General features: G+C 35.3%; 1 protein-coding gene across 1 annotated transcript in view; it reads left to right on the top strand.

The window, feature by feature from the left end:
• The window catches only part of LOC133655864 (histone deacetylase 7-like), a 159,399-nt gene that overhangs the window by 100,503 nt on the left and 38,901 nt on the right, over positions 1–19,995 (top strand). The window contains exons 16-17 of the mRNA XM_062056453.1: positions 8,815–8,922; positions 12,590–12,645. Of these exons, the coding sequence (XP_061912437.1) occupies positions 8,815–8,922; positions 12,590–12,645 (164 nt within the window). The remainder of the gene's footprint in view (positions 1–8,814; positions 8,923–12,589; positions 12,646–19,995) is intronic.

Raw genomic sequence — 19,995 nt, 5'->3', positions numbered from 1 at the left:
CACAAACTCAAAATGTTTCACAAACTTTTTTTTTTACAAACTCAAAAATAATGTTTCACAAATTCAAAATAATGTTTCAGACTTAAAAGAATGTTTCACAAACTCCAAAACATGTTTCACAAACTCCAAAAATGGTTACACAAACTCCAAAAAATGTTTTACAAAATCAAAAATAATGTTTCACAAATTCAAAATAATGTTTCAGACTTAAAAGAATGTTTCACAAACTCCAAAACATGTTTCACAAACTCCAAAAAAAATGTTACACAAACTCCAAAAAATGTTTTACAAACTCCAAAAAATTGTTTCACGAACTCGAAAAATGGTTTCACAAACTCCAAAAAATGTATCACAAACTCAAAAATGCTTCACAAACTTAAAAGAAAAGTTTCAAAAACTCAAAATAATGTTTCACAAACTAAAAAATATTTCACAGACTAAAAAAAATGTTTTACAAACTCAAAAAAAATTGTTTTACAAACTGAAAAAAATGTTTCACAAACTTAAAAAAATGTTTCACAAATTCAAAATAATGTTTCGCAAACTAAAAAAAAAATGTTTCACAAACTAAAAAATGTTTCACAAACTAAAACATATTTCACAAACTAAAAAATATTTCACAAACTAAGAAATGTTTCACAAACTCAAAGAAAAAGTTTCACAAACTCAAAAAAAATGTTTCACAATCTCAAAAATGTTTCATAAACTCCAAAAAAATATGTTTTACAAACTCAAAAAAATATGTTTTACAAACTCAAAAAATATTTCACAAACTAAATTTTTTTTTACAAACTAAAAAATGTTTCACAAACTGAAAAATGTTTTACAAACTGAAAAATGTTTTACAAACTAAAACATGTTTCACAAACACAATAAAATGTTTCCCAAACACACAAAATGATTCGTAAGTAGAAAAAAAAAAGTTATTCAAGTTAGTTAGTACTTTGGGCGGATGGTTCCACTTTTTGTTCCACGCACAGAATATTTTGTTTCTCACACTCAAGAACCGTAGTTTGCATCTTCAACCACAGGTGGTGCTGCTGAGTCAATTTAAGGCCCCGTTTGTGAAACTTTTGTTTGAGTTTATGAAACATTTTTGAGTTTGTGAAAAAAAAAAGTAGTTTGTGAAAAAAAAATTGAGTTTGTAAAACATTTTTTTTAAAAGCTCTGAAACGTTTTTGAGTTTATATAACATTTTCTTTGAGTTTGTGAAAAAAAAATGTGTAAGTGAAATATTTTTGGGTTTGTAAAAACGTTTTTTTGGTTTGTGAAACATGTTTTATTTTGTTAAAACTTTTTATTATTATTTGTGAAACATTTTTGAGTTTGTAAAAACTTTTTTTAATTTTTTTTATTTGTAAAACATTTTGGAATTCGTAAATCGTTTTATTTAAAAATTTGTGAAACATTTTTGAGTTTGTAAAAACGTTTAGTTTTTAATTTTGTGAAACATTTTTGAGTTTGTAAAAACTTTTTTTATTATTGTGAAACATTGTTTAGTTAGTAAAAACTTTTGTAAAAATTTGTGAAACATTGTTTTGAGTTTGTAAAACTTTTTTTTTTAAGTCTGTGAAACATGTTTGAGTTTCTGAAACATTTATTTTGAGTTTGTGAAACGTTTTTTATTTGTGACACATTTTTGGGTTTGTAAAAACTTTTTTTTGGTTTGTGAAACATTTTTGAGTTTGTAAAAACCTTTTTTTTTAATTTGTGAAACATTTTTGAGTTCGTAAAAACTTTTTTTTAATTTGTGAAACATTTTCGAGTTTGTAAAAACTTTTTATTTTTAAATATGTGATACATTTTTGAGTTTGTAAAAAAACGTTTTGGTTCGTGAAACATTTTTTAGTTTGTAAAAACGTTTTTTTTAATTTGTAAAACATTTTTGAGTTTGTAAAAACTTTTTTTTAAATTGTGAAACATTTTTGAGTTTGTAAAAACGTTTTATTTTTAAATTTGTGAAACATTTTTGAGTTTGCAAAAAAATGTTTTGGTTCATGAAACATTTTTTAGTTTGTAAAAACTTTTTTAAATTATTTTTGAAACATTTTTGAGTTTGTAAAAATGTTTAGTTTTTAATTTTGTGAAACATTTTTGAGTTTGTAAAAACTTTTTTTTATTATTGTGAAACATTTTTTAGTTAGTAAAAACTTTTGTAAAAATTTGTGAAACATTTTTTTGAGTTTGTAAAACTTTTTTTTTTAAGTCTGTGAAACATTTTTGAGTTTCTGAAACATTTATTTTGAGATTGTGAAACTTTTTTTTATTTGTGACACATTTTTGAGTTTGTAAAAACGTTTTATTTTTAAATTTGTGAAACATTTTTGAGTTTGCAAAAAAACGTTTTGGTTCGTGAAACATTTTTAAGTTTGTAAAAACTTTTTAAAATTATTTTTGAAACATTTTTGAGTTTGTAAAAACGTTTGGTTTTTAATTTGTAAAACATTTTTGAGTTTGTAAAAACTTTTTTTTAAATTGTGAAACATTTTTGAGTTTGTAAAAACGTTTTATTTTTAAATTTGTGAAACATTTTTGAGTTTGCAAAAAAAACGTTTTGGTTCGTGAAACATTTTTTAGTTTGTAAAAACTTTTTTAAATTATTTTTGAAACATTTTTGAGTTTGTAAAAACGTTTGGTTTTTAATTTTGTGAAACATTTTTGAGTTTGTAAAAACTTTTTTTTATTATTGTGAAACATTTTTTAGTTAGTAAAAACTTTTGTAAAAATTTGTGAAACATTTTTTTGAGTTTGTAAAACTTTTTTTTTTAAGTCTGTGAAACATGTCTGAGTTTCTGAAACATTTATTTTGAGTTTGTGAAACATTTTTTTATTTGTGACACATTTTTGGGTTTGTAAAAACTTTTTTTTGGTTTGTGAAACATTTTTGAGTTTGTAAAAACCTTTTTTTTATTATTTGTGAAACATTTTTGAGTTTGTAAAAACTTTTTTTTTATTTGTGAAACATTTTTGAGTTTGTAAAAACTTTTTTATTTTTAAATGTGTGATACATTTTTGAGTTTGTAAAAAAAACGTTTTGGTTCGTGAAACATTTTTTAGTTTGTAAAAACTTTTTAAAATTATTTTTGAAACATTTTTGAGTTTAGAAACATTTTTTTGAGTTTGTGAAACATTTATTTTATTTGTGAAAACATTTTGGGTTTGTAAAAACGTTTTTTTTGGTATGTGAAACATTTTTTAGTTTGTAAAAAATGTTTTTTATTATTTGTGAAACATTTTTGAGTTTGTAAAAACTTTTTTTTTAATTTGTGAAACATGTTTGAGTTTATGAAACATGTTTTTTGAGTTTGTGAAACATTTTGTAGTTTGTAAAAACTTGTTTTTATTATTTGTGAAACATTTTTGAGTTCGTAAAACTAGTTTTTTTTAAGTCTGTGAAACATTTTTGAGTTTGTAAAAACATTTTTTATTTTATTTGTGAAACATTTTTGAGTTTGTAAAAACATTTTTTTGATTTGTGAAACATTTTTGAGTTTGTGAAACATTTTTTGAGTTTATGGAGTTTTGGCAGTAATTTCACGCCACAGGCGATGCTTTTTTGTATAATGAAGCCAATTGAAGTAAAAAACTAATGTAGGCTACATCAGGAAAGATGATGTTGACATTACTAGAACATTAACATCACTGAAAAGGCATCATAGAGGCGAGGAGAAGAGCGGGGGATGGGTGTGAGTGGATAAGACGACTGATCTTCTTGAGTTTCCGGCCCATGACTTAGCGTGCTAACTTATTGGAACAAGATGGCAGAGTCTGTGATAAAAGAAATTCCTGTGATTTCATTGTTCCACTGAGGGACGCTGCCAGACTTGTGACTTGAAAACAGGACTGGTGAAGCAGCTGCACTCGCTTCTCTGCAAGGATCTTTGATGCCTTTCACAACAAATGCAGTTTTTACTCTTGTTTTAATCCAAAGCATCTCCAAACAAGTCCAGTTGTTACCTAGTAGCGCCCTATTTCAAATAGGGCGCTACTAAGATCCAAACACCTCATGCTGGACAAATTTCACCACACTTAGTGTGTGTGTGACAATCATTGGTACTTTAACTTTAACTTAAACAGCGTGTGCAATCTATAAAATAGCATGTACTATTAGTGTGTGATCTACTAAGACTGCCTGTGCAATACAAAGTGGTGCAGACTACCTTATTTCAATTTTGCGTGTAGTATACGGGGCATCATTTATTGCATGTTCATGTTATCATGCTCCTACCTTTTTACTATGTTTTATAACATGCAAGAGACATCTACCACTTTTTATGGGCATTTTAGAAGCTTTGACATGGGGCTTAACAAAATTTGTCCGGGAGCCGAAAGTCATTTAATATTATATATATATATATATATATATATATAAATATATATATATATAAATATATATATATATATATATATATATATATATATATATATATATATATATATATATATATATATATATATATATACATATATATATATATATATATATATATATATATATATATATATATATATATATATACTGCGTGGGTTCCCTCCGGTACTCCGGCTTCCTCTCACCTCCAAAGACATGCACCTGGGGGGATATGTTGATTGGCAAAACTAAATTGGCCCTTGTGTGTGAATGTGAGTATGATAGGTTGTCTGTCTATCTGTGTTGGCCCTGTGATGAGGTGGCAACTTGTCTGGGTGTACCCCGCCTTCCGCCCGATTGTAGCTGAGATAGGCTCCAGGGCCCCCCGCGACCCCGAAGGGAATAAGCGGTAAAAAATGGATGGATGGATGGATACAGTCTGCAAGGGATACAGTCCGTAAGCACACGTGATTGTGCGTGCTGCTGGTCCACAATAGTACTAACCTTTACAGTTTAATTTTACTCATTTTCATTAATTACTAGTTTCTATGTAACTGTTTTTATATTGTTTTACTTTCTTTTTTATTTAAGAAAAGGTTTTTAATTTATTTATCTTCTTTTATTAATTTTTTTAAAAAGGACATTATCTTCACCATACCTGGTTGTCCAAATTAGGCATAATAATGTGTTAATTCCACAACTGTATATATCGGTATCGGTTGATATCGGTATCGGTAATTAAGAGTTGGACAATATCGAAATATCGGATATCGGCAAAAAGCCATTATCGGACATCCCTAATTGTTACACATCCAAGAGATGAAGTTGTAATTGTGTGCCACTCAGAGATCGACACAATCCTGCCCTCCAACCACCACAACACACAAAGTTAGGACAAGACAAAAAATACGTCAAACCCAACGAGTGAGTCTTGCGGCGGCGTCTGCCAGCGTCCACAGTATGCAGCTGCAAACGTCCATACAACAAACATTTATCCATAAAAATAATGAAAAGCTGCAAATGCTGCAAATGTTTCGATTTGTTCTGCCGAGTCCTGAATGAACAAACTCGACGGTGGAGTTTGGTACACAGACATACATGTCACGTGACTCTGACCTCTGCGGTTCGTCACTCAAATACGTCCATTGGCAACATAAACAAAAGTTTTGCTAATTCCTATTGTTACTCGATGAAGACGCAGCCCGTAGGAGACGCCCTACAAAAGTCTACTCCCCAAGATAAATGCAGAACAATTCTATTAAAATAATGACTGTTGTTGTTTGTAGTACATGCTAGTGCAGGGGGGGTCCTAACTTTTTGACTTGGGGGCCGCATAGGGCTAACAAAATTTGGTCGAGGGCCAAAAGGCTACTGCATGTACAATATACATATATATATACATATATATTTTTATATATATATATATATATATATATATATATATATATATATATATATATATATATATATATATATATATATATATATATATATATATATATATATATATATATATATATATATATATATATACGTGTGTGTGTGTGTGTGTGTGTGTGTGTATGTATGTATAGCAGACCTGGGCATTCTGCGGCCCGCGGGCCACATCCGGCCCTTTGTGCGTCCCTGTCCGGCCCGCGTGAGGCCAATTATAAATTACAAAATACATTTTAAAAAGTATCTATGTCGAGTGTGCAATACGACGGTGCTGCTTTTGTTTTGAAAATCGTTATTTGTATTACTTCCGTGTGGACGTATGCGTGTGCGTGATTGTGAGTGAATGGGAACAGCTGCAATCACAAATTACAAAATAAAGTTGAAAAAACATCTATGTCGTGTGCGCAATACAACTGTGCTGCTTTTATTTTGAAAATTATTATTTATGGGCGTGTGTCCATGTGTAACCTGCGAGTGAAGGTGCACATGCAGCGACAAGTGATGCACGGTTTACACCCGAGACGCTAAAAAGAGAAAAGTTGATGAGGAATGGCGTGTTTCCAACAAGACATGGACTGCAAAGCAACGTTCCCCCTAAGGTGCGTGCCTGCGCAATTGCGCACTGCTCAAGCGTCTGCTGCGCACAGCAAATATATGCCGCGCACCAAATCAAATCCCATCTGAATTCTAAACAAAATAAACATATTTATTCTATGTAATTTTGCAACTCAACGCTGAGTGACAGTGACAACAAGCGGCCCTAATGGTGTTCGTCAACACCGTTCAATTGAATACCATTCAATTATTGTAACGTCTATCGAGATGCTTCGAGGACAGGAATTATATCGATCACTTTATTGAGCAAAACTGTTTATATTCGGACATAACCACACCAAAAACATGAGTAAAACACTTCTATCTTGAAAAACTAGTCATTTTCTGCCGTACAAACCAGGCCAAAACCAACTTGTCATCTGTCACCAACACGCATACCACTAAACCACTGGTGCGTTTATGGCCACACAAAAAGTCGGACAACTCAAACACCACACAAAGTTACACTATGACTCCTCAGTCATACATGTGCTTATTTTACTGTCATTTATTATTAATGTTAATTTATTTATATTAGTCATGGAATGCTGTTACACACACTATGTTGAAGTATTACTATTATTATTAATTATTATTATTATTATTATTATTATTATTATTATTTATCTTACGGTATATATCAAAAATAATATTGAGCAAAATTTAAATGAAATATTGTCGATGTGGCCCTCCAGCAGTGCTCGGGTTGCTCATGCGGCCCCCGGTAAAAATTAATTGCCCACCCCTGGTGTATAGCCTATACATATATATGTATACATATTAGTAATATAATGGATATGATATAATGAATATAATTGGATATTAAGAGTATGTGACAGTTAGATTCCCACCTTGTTTACTTCTGCGACAAATTCCTTAAAGTTGTGTAATCAATCAGAAGTATCAAGCAGCTAAAATGCGTCAAACATGGATAAGTGTGGAGAGTGCTTTGCATTTTCCCCATCATGCTTTGTAATGGTTTGGATTTTTTTTTATGGTGAATGTACATTTTTTTTATAATATCCACAAAGTTCAGTGACTATGTCTGTTAAAATGTTGTCTTGGTTGGATTTTATTAAATTTTTTGCACTGTGACTAGGTAAGGTTGTTTGCATTGTGTCATATAAGTAAATGCTGTTTTAGTAAAGGTAAAGAATAAAGTAATTATACATATATATAAATATATATGGTTAACCCTATATATATATAATTTTATTTATAATTATTTTATTCTTTGCCTTTATTAGAACAGCATTTACTCATATGACACAATGCGAACAACCTTACCTAGTCACAGTGCAAAAAATAAAATAAAATAAATACATAAAAAAAAAAAAATATATATATATATATATATTAAGATTAAGATTAAAGATTAAAGTACCAATGATTGTGACACACACATATATATATATATATATATATATATATATATATATATATATATATATATATATATATATATATATATATATATATATATATATATATATATATATATATATATATATATATATATATGTATGTATGTGTATGTGTGGGGAAAAAATCACAAGACTATTTCATCTCTACAGGCCTGTTTCATGAGGGTTTCCTCAATCATCAGGAGATTTATATATATATATATATATATATATATATAAATATATATATGTATATATATATATATATATATATATATATATATATATATATATATATATATATATATATATATATATATATATATATATATATATATATATATATATATATATATATGCTGATTACATATACACACATATAATTAAATGTCATTGCCCTGAAAAACTCATGTTCTCCACTAGATGGCAACAAAATAGCAGCATATGAGTGGTCAGACTTTTAAAATGAATGCAATTTCTCTGCCAGAATGATTCCTTATTCATTTAATGACGTCTCATGAGCCAATTTGAAGACGTCGGCGGGCCGCATCTGGCCCACTGGTCGCAGTTTGGACATCCCTGTGCTATTGCATTGATTTTCAAACAATATTTTCCATCCAAAAATGTTTTTAAAGGCATGTTCCATGGTAACATTGTGGTGTTTTGGGAGGGCCAAGCACAGATTCAATTAATTCCAATACTTTTTCATGGGCGGGGCTGATTTAAGACACAAATGTTTGGAGTTACAAGCTCAGTGGTGGTAAAGTGAAGTCAGACTGGACATTTTGAAATCTGCATTGGCTTACATGAGAGAATTAAGGAAGTACGTTCTAATTGAAATGTATCTTAGCAATTCACAGAGGACCAACAATTTGATTTTAGTATTTAAATTGCAACAAAAAAATATTTTTGTTGCAATAGTGGAAATAAAAAGACAACATAGTTAAAGCCTAAATAGACAACTTTTTTGTGTATACATGGTGCCTGATTGTTCTTTTCATCATTGTGTTGATGTCACCCTGCCGACAGGTGGACAATGATACCATCTGGAACGAGCTTCACACGGCGGCCGCTTCTCGTATGGCTGCAGGCTGCGTCATCCAGCTGGCGCTGAAGGTGGCAAAAGGAGAGCTGAAGGTGAGTCTAGGTGAACTAGCAAAAACGGTACTATACTCTGTTTGAAAAGTACTGGTTTTGCTTTGCTGGTTTTACGAGCATAGGAGCATGTTGGGCAGCGCACACACACCGAGTACACTGTAAAAAGTCAGTGTTCAAAAACAAGAAAAAAATACAAAAATTAGGGGTATTTTTTTTTAACTAAGCAAACTTTTCTGCCAATAGAACAAGAACATTTGGCTTGTCAAGACTTTCCAAAACAAGTAAAATTAGCTAATGTCAATGAACCCAAAAATACCTTAAAATAAGTATATTCCCACTAATAACAACTTTACTACTATATGAGTCCGTATTTTCTCTTGTTTCATTAAAAATAAAACAGCAAAGTCCATTTGGCTGCCATCTGTTTTAATATGAGACACAATTGTGTCAAGGTCATGATTTTTTTTTTCACGCTTGAAATAAGAAATGATTACTTTGAAAAAGCAGTTTTATACTTGTGAGTGTTGATGACATAGCTTTGCAACAGCTGATATTCTAGTTTAGAGCATGTTTTACTCAATATAGGTCATAAAATCACAGCAACAAGCTGTAATATCTTACTGAAATAATTTAGGACCAAAACACTTAAAACAAGTAAAACACTCTAACATAAAATCTGCTTAGTAAGAATCATTTTTTTATCAGACAGAAAATAAGCAAATATCACCCTTATATATTTTTAATCTTAGTTAGATTTCAGTTTTTGCAGTGTACTTACAAGCAGACACAGTGTGTAGACAGAAAAGGGAGAATGGACGCATTTTGGCTTAAAAAGTAAAGATAAAGGTGAAGTTATAACACTGAAACACCCTCAGGAAGAGGTGTTTTAAGAACATCCATCCGCAGTCTGCAGTGTTTTAGCTACTTCTAAATCACTAATCCTGGCCTCCATGGTGACAAAGTAAGTTTATTACAAGTAGCATTATCACTGGAGGACGAAGAATAGCTAAACATGCTTCACTACAGACCGTAGGAGGATACAATAGCTCACCGCTAACAGCAAGCTAGCGCTCCTGAATGTAAACAAATACCATGGGTGGATCTATAGCCTGCTCAGTGGCCTAGTGGTTAGAGTGTCTGCCCTGAGATGGGTAGGTCGTGAGTTCCAACCCTGGCCGAGTCATAACAAAGACTATAAAAAATGGGACCCGTTACCTCCCTGCTTGGCACTCAGCATCAAGGGTTGGAATTGGGGGTTAAATCACCAAAAATGATTCCCGAGCGCATCCACCTCTGCTGCTCACTGCTCCCCTCACCTCCCAGGGGGTGGAAGAAGGGGATGGGAAAAATTTCCCCATACCTAGTATGTGTGACTATCAGTGGTAATTTAATTTTAATTTATACCCGACATCAACTGTAATGATACCAAGTACAATAGCGCATCTAGTCAATACTACTATGATTACATCAATATTTTTTATCATCACAAAATCTTTTTTCCTTTTTTTAAAATTCATATTATGTTTATAAAGTCAGTAAATATGTCACTGGACACATGAGGACTTTGAATATGACCAATGTATGATCCTGTAACTACTTGGTATCAGATCGATACCTAAATGTGTCGTATCCTCCAAAACTAATGAAAAGTATCAAACAACAGTCTGCCATTTTTATTCAGTTTTATTCTAAAGATACAACCCAGTAGGGGCGGGAAGAACTGTAAGGGGGAGCAAAAAAGAGGAAGCATTAGATTGGGACACACCATACTGAATAAGACATTTATGGTGGATATCACCGGCGTCACGATACAAACAAATGCCATGGGTGGATCTACACCTGACATCCACTGTAATGATACCAAGTACAGGAGTGTATCTAGTCGATACTACTAGGATTACATTAATATTTTTTATAATCACAAATTATTTTTTATTTTAAAATGTATATTATGTTTATAAACTCAGGAAATATGTCCCTGGACACATGAGGACTTTGAATATGACCAATGTATGATCCTGTAACTACTTGGTATTGGATCGATACCTAAATGTGTGGTATCATCCAAAACTAATGTAAAGTATCAAAGAAGCGAAGAATAAGTGATTATTACATTTTAACAGAAGTGTAGATAGAACATGTTAAAAGAGAAAATAAGCAGATATTAACAGTAAATGAACAAGTGGATTAATAATACATTTTTACATTTTGTCCCTCATAATGTAGACAAAATAATAGGTAGATAAATGACACAATATGTTACTGCATACCTCAGACTAATTAGGAGTCTTTGTTTGTTTACTTACTACTAAAAGACAAGTTGTCTAGTATGTTCACTATTTTATTTAAGGACAAAATTACAATAATAAACATATGTTTCATGTACCCGAAGATTTTTTTGTTACAATAAAGACAATAAGGAAATTTGTTGTGGTCCACTTTATTTAGAAAAGTATCGAAATAGATTTTGGTACCAGTACCGGTACCAAAATGTTGTTATTGGGATAACCCTAGTAGAATGTAACATATATATATGTAGTAATGTGTATAGTTATAGGCTCACACAAGTTCTGTAAATATTTTACTTTTGGACTAAATGACAATAATAAACATACCGGCCGGGTCATACCAAAGACTATAAAAATGGGACCCATTACCTCCCTGCTTGGGGGTTGAATCACCAAAAATGATTCCCGGGCGCGGCTACGCTGCTGCCCACTGCTCCCCTCACCTCCCAGGGGGTGATCAAGGGGATGGGTCAAATGCAGAGGACAAATTTCACCACACCTAGTGTGTGTGTGACAATCATTGGTACTTTAACTTTAACTTTAACTTAATATGTTTCATGTACCCTAAGAATTTTTGTTCAAATAAAGACAATAATGACATTTTTTTGTGGTCCCCTTTATTTAGAAAAGTATCGAAAAGTATCAAAATACATTTTGGTACCGGTACCAAATTATTGGTACGGGGACAACACTAGTCCTAATTGGTAGGCGTTAAGGAAAGTTAAGCACTATTATTACAGAGCAAAATTAAACTACAATTTGAAAACACAAAGAAAACTGAAGACTCAAGAATGCTCTTTTGACATCTCGCCGTGCCAAATTGAATATGCCGGTGGGCCCGCAAGTCGTAGTTTGGACGCCCCTCAACTTCAGATCCATCCGTTGATTGTGTTTATTATTCTTTGAGCAATGACAGTTTTAAAGTCAACAAAAAAAAACTCCATGCACGGCAGCTGTGTTATTTTCTCTTTACATTACACCTGTTTGATCTTTTATTCCACTTTTCATTTTTGTTTTTTTTTGTATAGTAGTCATTTTTAAAATGTCCCTTCAAAAATGAGCCACAATTTGGCGCCGCCTGTCATAGAGATTCAACCCTCAAAGATTTATTTGACTTTTGAGGGAGATTTTTTTCCCACAGGCTTTTGTGTGAAGTCCAAGTTGTAGAAATGAGTTGTTTGGAGGTTCCTCACGACTAAACAATCCACGTGTGTTTCCCCACTTGCTTGTTTGAACGCATCACTTAGTATAAACACTCTCGGTTTGCTTGCTTTATCTCAGTTCCTTCCTACGATTGTTGAAAGACGTACAACACCAGTACATTTCCAACAACGTGACCAAGGGTCAATCTTCTAGGACTGAAGTAGAACACACCAGAGCAATCAGTGGTTGATGTTTCCTTTGTTTTCCTCTTTCAGAACGGCTTCGCAGTGGTGAGGCCGCCTGGTCACCATGCAACGCACTCCTCTCCTCTGTGAGTACACAATACTCCAACGCTTTTAGAGGACATCAGCGGCAATGTTTGAATCCAACATAATTGAGGACATGTCCTACAAAATCAAGCGCAAGTGGAAGGGAAAACCCAGAAAGAAAGCAACACAACCAAGTCCAAATGGATATCACAATCTGTGGTTTATGTGGAGTAATGTGGTATAGTATATAATACAGTTAATATAATAATAACTAGATCGGGATGTCCAAAGTGCTTCTGAATTCATCGTAAACACCAGCCAGTCGCTGAATGCTGAATAAATCAGTGCAATCACCCTCGAAAATACTTCTTAATAATAGCACAGTATTTACTTAGATGACACAATCCAAACAACCTTCCCTAGTCATGGTGAGAACAAAAAAATACAATTAACATAGAGGTCAACACACAAGGTCACACGTAACACAACCTGCTACACTAAACATTGTGGGTGTAATGAAATAAACACCATAAAAAATTTAAAATTACACCCATTTAAAACCATCAGAGTACATGATGGGAAAAAATTGTAAAACACTCTTCACACGTATTCATGTTTGGTGCATGTTAGCTGCTTGATATTTTTGATGGATTACAAAACTTTAACAAGCTTTTTCACATACTCTTAAGATCCAATTATATTAATTATATATCCATCATATTAATATAATATGTACACACACACACACACACACACATGTAGCAAGAACACAGCGCCCGCCAGGGTAGAACACTTTCATATATATACTTCATATATACTGTATATATATATATATATATATATATATATATATATATATATATATATATATATATATATATATATATATATATATATATATATATATATATATATATATATATATATATATATATATAGTGGCAACACTAAATTGGCCCTAGTGTGTGAATGTGAGTGTGAATGTTGTCTGTCTATCTGTGTTGGCCCTGCGATGAGGTGGCGACTTGTCCAGGGTGTACCCCATCTTCCGCCCAATTGTAGCTGAGATAGGCTCCAGCGCTCCCCGCAATCCCGAAGGGAATAAGCGGTAGAAAATGGATGGATAGTATATGTGTATATATGTGTATATTTATAAATATATGTACATATGTATATATATATATATATATATATATATATATATATATATATATATATATATATATATATTAACGTAAATGACCGCCATAACCACAACACCAGGGGGTGCTCCACTAACCACGTTAAACCCAGATTCCGAACTAACAAAGGTCTTAACTCATTCTCTTTCTATGCCACATCAATGTGGAATGCGCTCCCAACAGGTATAAAAGAAAGGGCATCTCTATCCTCCTTCAAAACCGCTATAAAAGTTCACCTCCAGGCAGCTACAACCCTAAACTAACACCCTCCCCGGATTGCTAATAATCAAATGTAAACAATCAAATGCAGATTCTTTTTCTTATGCCTTCTGATCTCTCTCTCTCTCTCTCTCTCTCTCTCTATGTCCACTACTTGATGTCCATATCCCACCCACCCCCCCCCCCCCCACCCCACCCCCCCTCCACACTCCTGATTGTAAATAATGTAAATAATTCAATGTGATTATCTTGTGTGATGACTGTATTATGATGATAGTATATATGATAGTATATATCTGTATCATGAATCAATTTAAGTGGACCCCGACTTAAACAAGTTGAAAAACTTATTCGGGTGTTACCATTTAGTGGTCAATTGTACGGAATATGTACTTCACTGTGCAACCTACTAATAAAAGTCTCAATCAATCAATCAAAAAAAATATATATATATGTATATATATATATATGTATATATATATATGTATATATATATATATATATATATGTATATATATATATATATGTATATATATATATATACACATATGTATATATATATATATATATATATACATATATATATATATATATATATATATATATGTGTGTATATACATATATACGTATATGTATATTTATTAGCAAAGATAGCTCTGAATGTACATTTGATATTGCTGGTAAGACTGTGTGTGTGTGTGTGTGTGTGTGTGTGTGTGTGTGTGTGTGTGTGTGTGTGTGTGTGTGTGTGTGTGTGTGTGTGTGTGTGTGTGTGTGTGTGTGTGTGTGTGTGTGTGTGTGTGTGTGTGTGTGTGTGTGTGTGTGTGTGTGCACTCTGGGTGGGCGGGGGTCTGTAACAGTCTCTTTGGAAGCATTTAGCCACATTCAGCTGGGACTGTTTGTGTTCCTCAGTAGTGGATGCCACCAGTTATTTATGATGACTTCTTTATGAGCAGACGGTATATTCCATAGCTCCTTCACACACCAGCAGTGCTGACACCAACATTCCACCATTCTTTCCACTATAGACCGTCAGTCAGTAATGAGGGAACTGCTGCACCGCACTCATCCCATTCTGTCAGAAATCATCTGCAAAGCTTTGTGCTTTGAAGGGTGAATTTTCTGATAAAAGTTTGTCACACAGTCAGAGTCTCTGCACTCCTTGCTGTCCAGGATTATTTCATTCGCGTGACGCTCTTTTATAATAATTACGGCTGTCAAAATCATTAAAATATTTAATTGCGATTGATCGCACTTTGTTAATAGTTACCTCAAAATGAATCGCAATGAATCACAGATAGATATCCTTATTAATAAATGTACCCCCGAAAGATACTTTTCAAGTTTTTATTACAATCAGTTTCCTTTAATAAATAGTTTTTTTAAAGTGTTTAATTTATTAATAATAATAATCTTAATAATAATGTAATAATAATATTGTTTTTATATTTAAAATAATTGTTTTTTAACAGCTAAAAAAGCCAAAAAAGGAAGAAACCAAAAATCCTGCAATGCATTAATGTCTTTTTTTTTGTATTTAGTAGGAATATAGAATTTGTATTCCTGCTGTAGGCACACTTGCATTCAGAGGAGGAGCTACATGTCCATGTTAAGATACCAGTTTCAAGTAAAAAAATGTGGATTGTTATGATCATGCTTTGATTGTCAAAGATGTTTGTTAATGTAGTCTGTGATATTTCTAACTGAGTTAATGCTTCTGATGTTCTGTACATGACATGTTGTGCAAGTTAATGGTCTTCATATCTTTGCGCGACAATGTTATAACTTTCTCTATTTGATTAATAAAATGTCCTATTCAGCCTGCTAAACATTCTGTAATTGTGGAATATCAATTAGAACAGGTTGTAAAAAAGACTATACACTTTATTTCAATCAGCCAAAAAAACTTTTTTTTCGGTAGAAATATCACAGATTACATTACAATGCATCTTTGACAAAGCATGATCGCAATGTGACACGATTTATTAATTTGTTATGGTAGTTAGACCGGATGTGACGCGTCTCTCTCTCTCAGTCGTCCTCAGACGAGCTTCCATCGGAGTCTCCAATCGTTCCGGTTCTCCATACACCCGGCCAGCTACGTAGAGCTTTCAGCTCCCGCATCATTTTTCAGGATGTCCACGTACGTTAGCGCGGAACGTCCTCGCGATCGATGCCCGTGCGTTGGTTCCCATAGGACCAGCCTGCTGGCCGGGAGCTCCCGATGCCTGTGGCAGTGGCCGGCCAGCCTCATCCTCCTAGCTGTTACCTTCTTGCTGAGCCTCGGCAGTTGCCCGTACAGGTCCTTGTTGGTGATGTGGATGTTCTGGTCCACATTCAGAACAGCTCGTATCATTCTGGTGTAGCACCCATTCTGCAGGGTGGGTGTCAGGGTCCAGCTTTCGCAGCCATACAGGAGGACAGAATCCACAGTGGCGTGGAATAGACTCAGCTTTATGTGTCGCGTAGTGCTATTATTGTGAAGCCGGACATATGTGATTGGTACGAGAAGGTGTCTTGACATGTTTTGACGGAAGTCTCCGATTTAAAAAATTACTCGAAACTTCCTCTCTACCGTCTTTTTTTGTTCCATCTTACTAAAGCAGTTAGCGTAACAACCTACATTTTATGCTATTGACGCACTTAACTGTAATTTAAACACGGACCTGAAGCTCCCCCTCCCTGCAAGCAACAAAACGCGGCAGAAGGCGTTCAATCCAATGCCGTGGTCTCACAGCGATCCAAGATGAAATAGTCTTGTCTTGTCGGGAGAACAACTTGCCATAGCTTTAGATCACTTTTCTTTGTGCATTTCTGCTCGCTATTTTCCTGCTTATGGTTTAGCAGTAACACGCTGAGCCTGTAGACGCCTTCGGAGGTGGCGTCTACAGCTCAGCGTCGTAAAGACAGTCACAGCGGCATACCACCTTAGCACCAGAGAAGCCAGGAGGGAACTCCGCTGATTTGCCGCCTCGCTGGAACAACCTGGGGAGCCGCCGCTAAGACGCTGCGAATATCCACCCAAGCCCTGGTCTTCTCTGCAGCGGAATACTGCAGCCCAGTCTGGAGCAGAAGCCCTCATGCGAAAAAGGTCGACGTGGCTATTATTACCTCCCTCCGGATAATAACTGGATGCTTGAAGCCCACCCCTGTATCCGTCCTGCCGGTCCTCGCGGGAATAGCACCGGCCGGCCTCCGACGGGAGGATGCCACCCTCGCCCTGGCTAAGAAGGCACACAAATATGAGTGGCACATCTTGCACAACACCACAGTAACACCAGCACCTCCAAGCAGACTCAAGTCCCGCCACCCCTACAACAAGGCAGCACAAGAAATTCTCAACTCCACCTCTGAGGACATCTCCAGAGATGCATGGTTGGCAGCAGCTTGGAAGCAGGAGTGGGAGTCGGCCGGGCCCACCCGAGTCCACCGCTACATTTGGTACCCAGGAGATGGCGCCATCGGAGGAGACGACCTACCACGCCGACAATGGACCACGCTGAACCGTCTACGGACTGGGGTTGGTCGCTTTGGGTCATCAATGAAGACGTGGGGCTTGGTGGAAAGTGCGGCATGCGAGTGCGGTGACCCTGAGCAGACCGCCGACCATATAATCAACATCTGCCCCTTATATGGACCGCCCTTGGAAGCCAGCCTCTTCCACCTAGGACCAGAGATGCAGGTATGGCTACGTGACACCAAGTTGGACATCTGACGTTACACGAAAGAAGAACAAGCAGTAACAGAACGCTATTACATTACCCCAAGCTACGGAATGGACCAAGGGTCAAAAGAAGTCAGGACGCATTCGCGTTAATCGCATGTTTAAAAAATATTTGCGCAGTTAAACACTCTGGCTATAAACTCAATAATCAAAAAAGTGAGCTATTTCCGATTAATTCCTTAGCTAAACAGCTCCCACGATCTTTAGCGGCATTCAAATGGACAGATAACAGGATTCATTACTTGGGAATCTTTATTACCCCAGCTATTTCTGATATGCTCCAGGCAAATTTTTTACCTCTAATTGAAAAGATGGAGAAGGATTTTGCCCGCCGGTCTGCTTTACCACTATATCTCGCTGGCCGAATCAATCTGATCAAGATGATCACTCTGCCTACATTTCTTTACCTTTTTCAACATATCCCCATATTTATTACTAAATCATTTTTTGATAAATTAGACAAATCGATTTTATGGGGGGCCGGATCGGCTCGTCTCCGCAAGTCGGTCCTACAGTCTCCCCAATCTGAAGGAGGGCTTGCACTCCCCAGTTTTAGACGATACTATTGGGCGGATAATGTACAGAAACTCCTATACTGGATGGATGGAAGCTCTCAGACCCTCCCGGCCTGGGCATACCTTGAAACAACAATACCACACTTCTCATTATGTTCTGGCTTATGCTTGTCACTCCCTTTTCCATTTAAACTTGAAGGCGCAAACACCATTGCATCGCTCTCCATGAAAATATGGAACCAGCTAAGGAAACACTATATTGACCCCGCTGCTTAAAAAACAATTATTTAAACCTTCCCGTACTGACCCCTGCATTCATAACTTGGCACGATCACGGTATCACCACTGTGAAAGACCTCTATGCAGACAGAGTTTTCTCATCCTTCGCTGAACTCTCTTCCAAATACGATTTGCCGAACTCCCACCCTTTTTGTTTTTTTTTCAGGCGAGAGACTGCTTAAAGAAGCATTTCCCACACTTCCCAAATCGTCCTCCGTAAACTCTAATAGATACATTGTTATCTATGAGCCCTAATCATAAAAAATGCATCTCTCTGCTATATACCTCCTTAGGTTCAGTTGTTCCAAATTCTCTATCATTGATAAGAGCCTCAAGGGAGAGCGATCTTAATACCAATATATCCCATCAAGACTGGAACTCTGCCCTGAATCTGGTCTAGTCCTCCTCGATATGTGCCCGTCATAGTCTCATCCAATGCAAAGTAATCCATCAAATTCACTACACTAATTCCAAATTATCCAAAATCTACCCCACGGTCAGCAATACCTGTAATACATGCAAACAATCTCCGGCTGATCATATCCATATGTTCTGGTCTTGTTCTAAACCAGTGGTGATTGCTCTAAGACTGCAAGGGAAGCTCTTTTGTTCAGAATCAGCTTCTTATCACTGGTAACCACGAAGCTTTCTTTTCTCTCATTCCCGCAGCTTTAAAGTGCTTTAAACAGTGTAGACGCTGGCTGTCCCCAGAGTTCATACACTGCAGCCAAACGAGACGAGTCATTGGATAAATGCTGGGCTTTGTCCCGCCCATCGGACGCTCAGCGTCTCTGGGGGTCTATGGGGCAGTGGGCTGGCCTCGGAAAGACGCCTTCTTGGTACGACAGAGTCACAGATCACTTTCTTAAAAAGGAACGGAGGGTAGAATTTACGTATAAATAAACCAACACATTTTATGATGTAGGCCGAAATTGAGCTTCCCCTCCTTGAGAGAAGGAGCATCCGCCACTGCTCTAAACTATGTTCCTTTTGGGAGCACATTTTTGACACAATCGGAAAGACATACAGTCATAACAGTTCTGCTAATCCATTATCAGCCATTTCCGGCGTATGACCTGATAACACGTGCCCTGTACCACTAAAACGCTCTGTTGCTTTTACGACCTTGCTGGCCAAGCCGTTGATCTTGTTTAATTGGAAGCTGCCCACCCCCCCCCCACCCCACCCCCATCACATGGCCGTTTGATTAAAGAGATTCTCTACAATCTAAAACTGGAAAAACTTAGGTTTTAGCTAAAAGGCTCTGTTTAAGCGATTTAAAGCTAATGGAGTCCATTCTTCCTGTATGTCAGCTCTGTGTGAATGTGTATGTTTTTGTTGTCTTATTTGTTGTAGACCTGTGCCATATGTCCCTTGTTGGTTTGACCTGAGTGGGGTGAGTGCATTGCCGGCAGTAAGTCGGACACGTTTCCAGTGAGGGTTGGACTCCGCCAAGGCTGCCCTTTGTCACCGATTCTGTTCATAACTTTTATG

This window comes from Entelurus aequoreus, linkage group LG01, assembly GCF_033978785.1.
Source record: "Entelurus aequoreus isolate RoL-2023_Sb linkage group LG01, RoL_Eaeq_v1.1, whole genome shotgun sequence".
Taxonomy (NCBI): domain Eukaryota; kingdom Metazoa; phylum Chordata; class Actinopteri; order Syngnathiformes; family Syngnathidae; genus Entelurus; species Entelurus aequoreus.
Note: the sequence above shows the minus strand (reverse complement) of the source record. Positions and strands in the feature narration are given on the sequence as shown.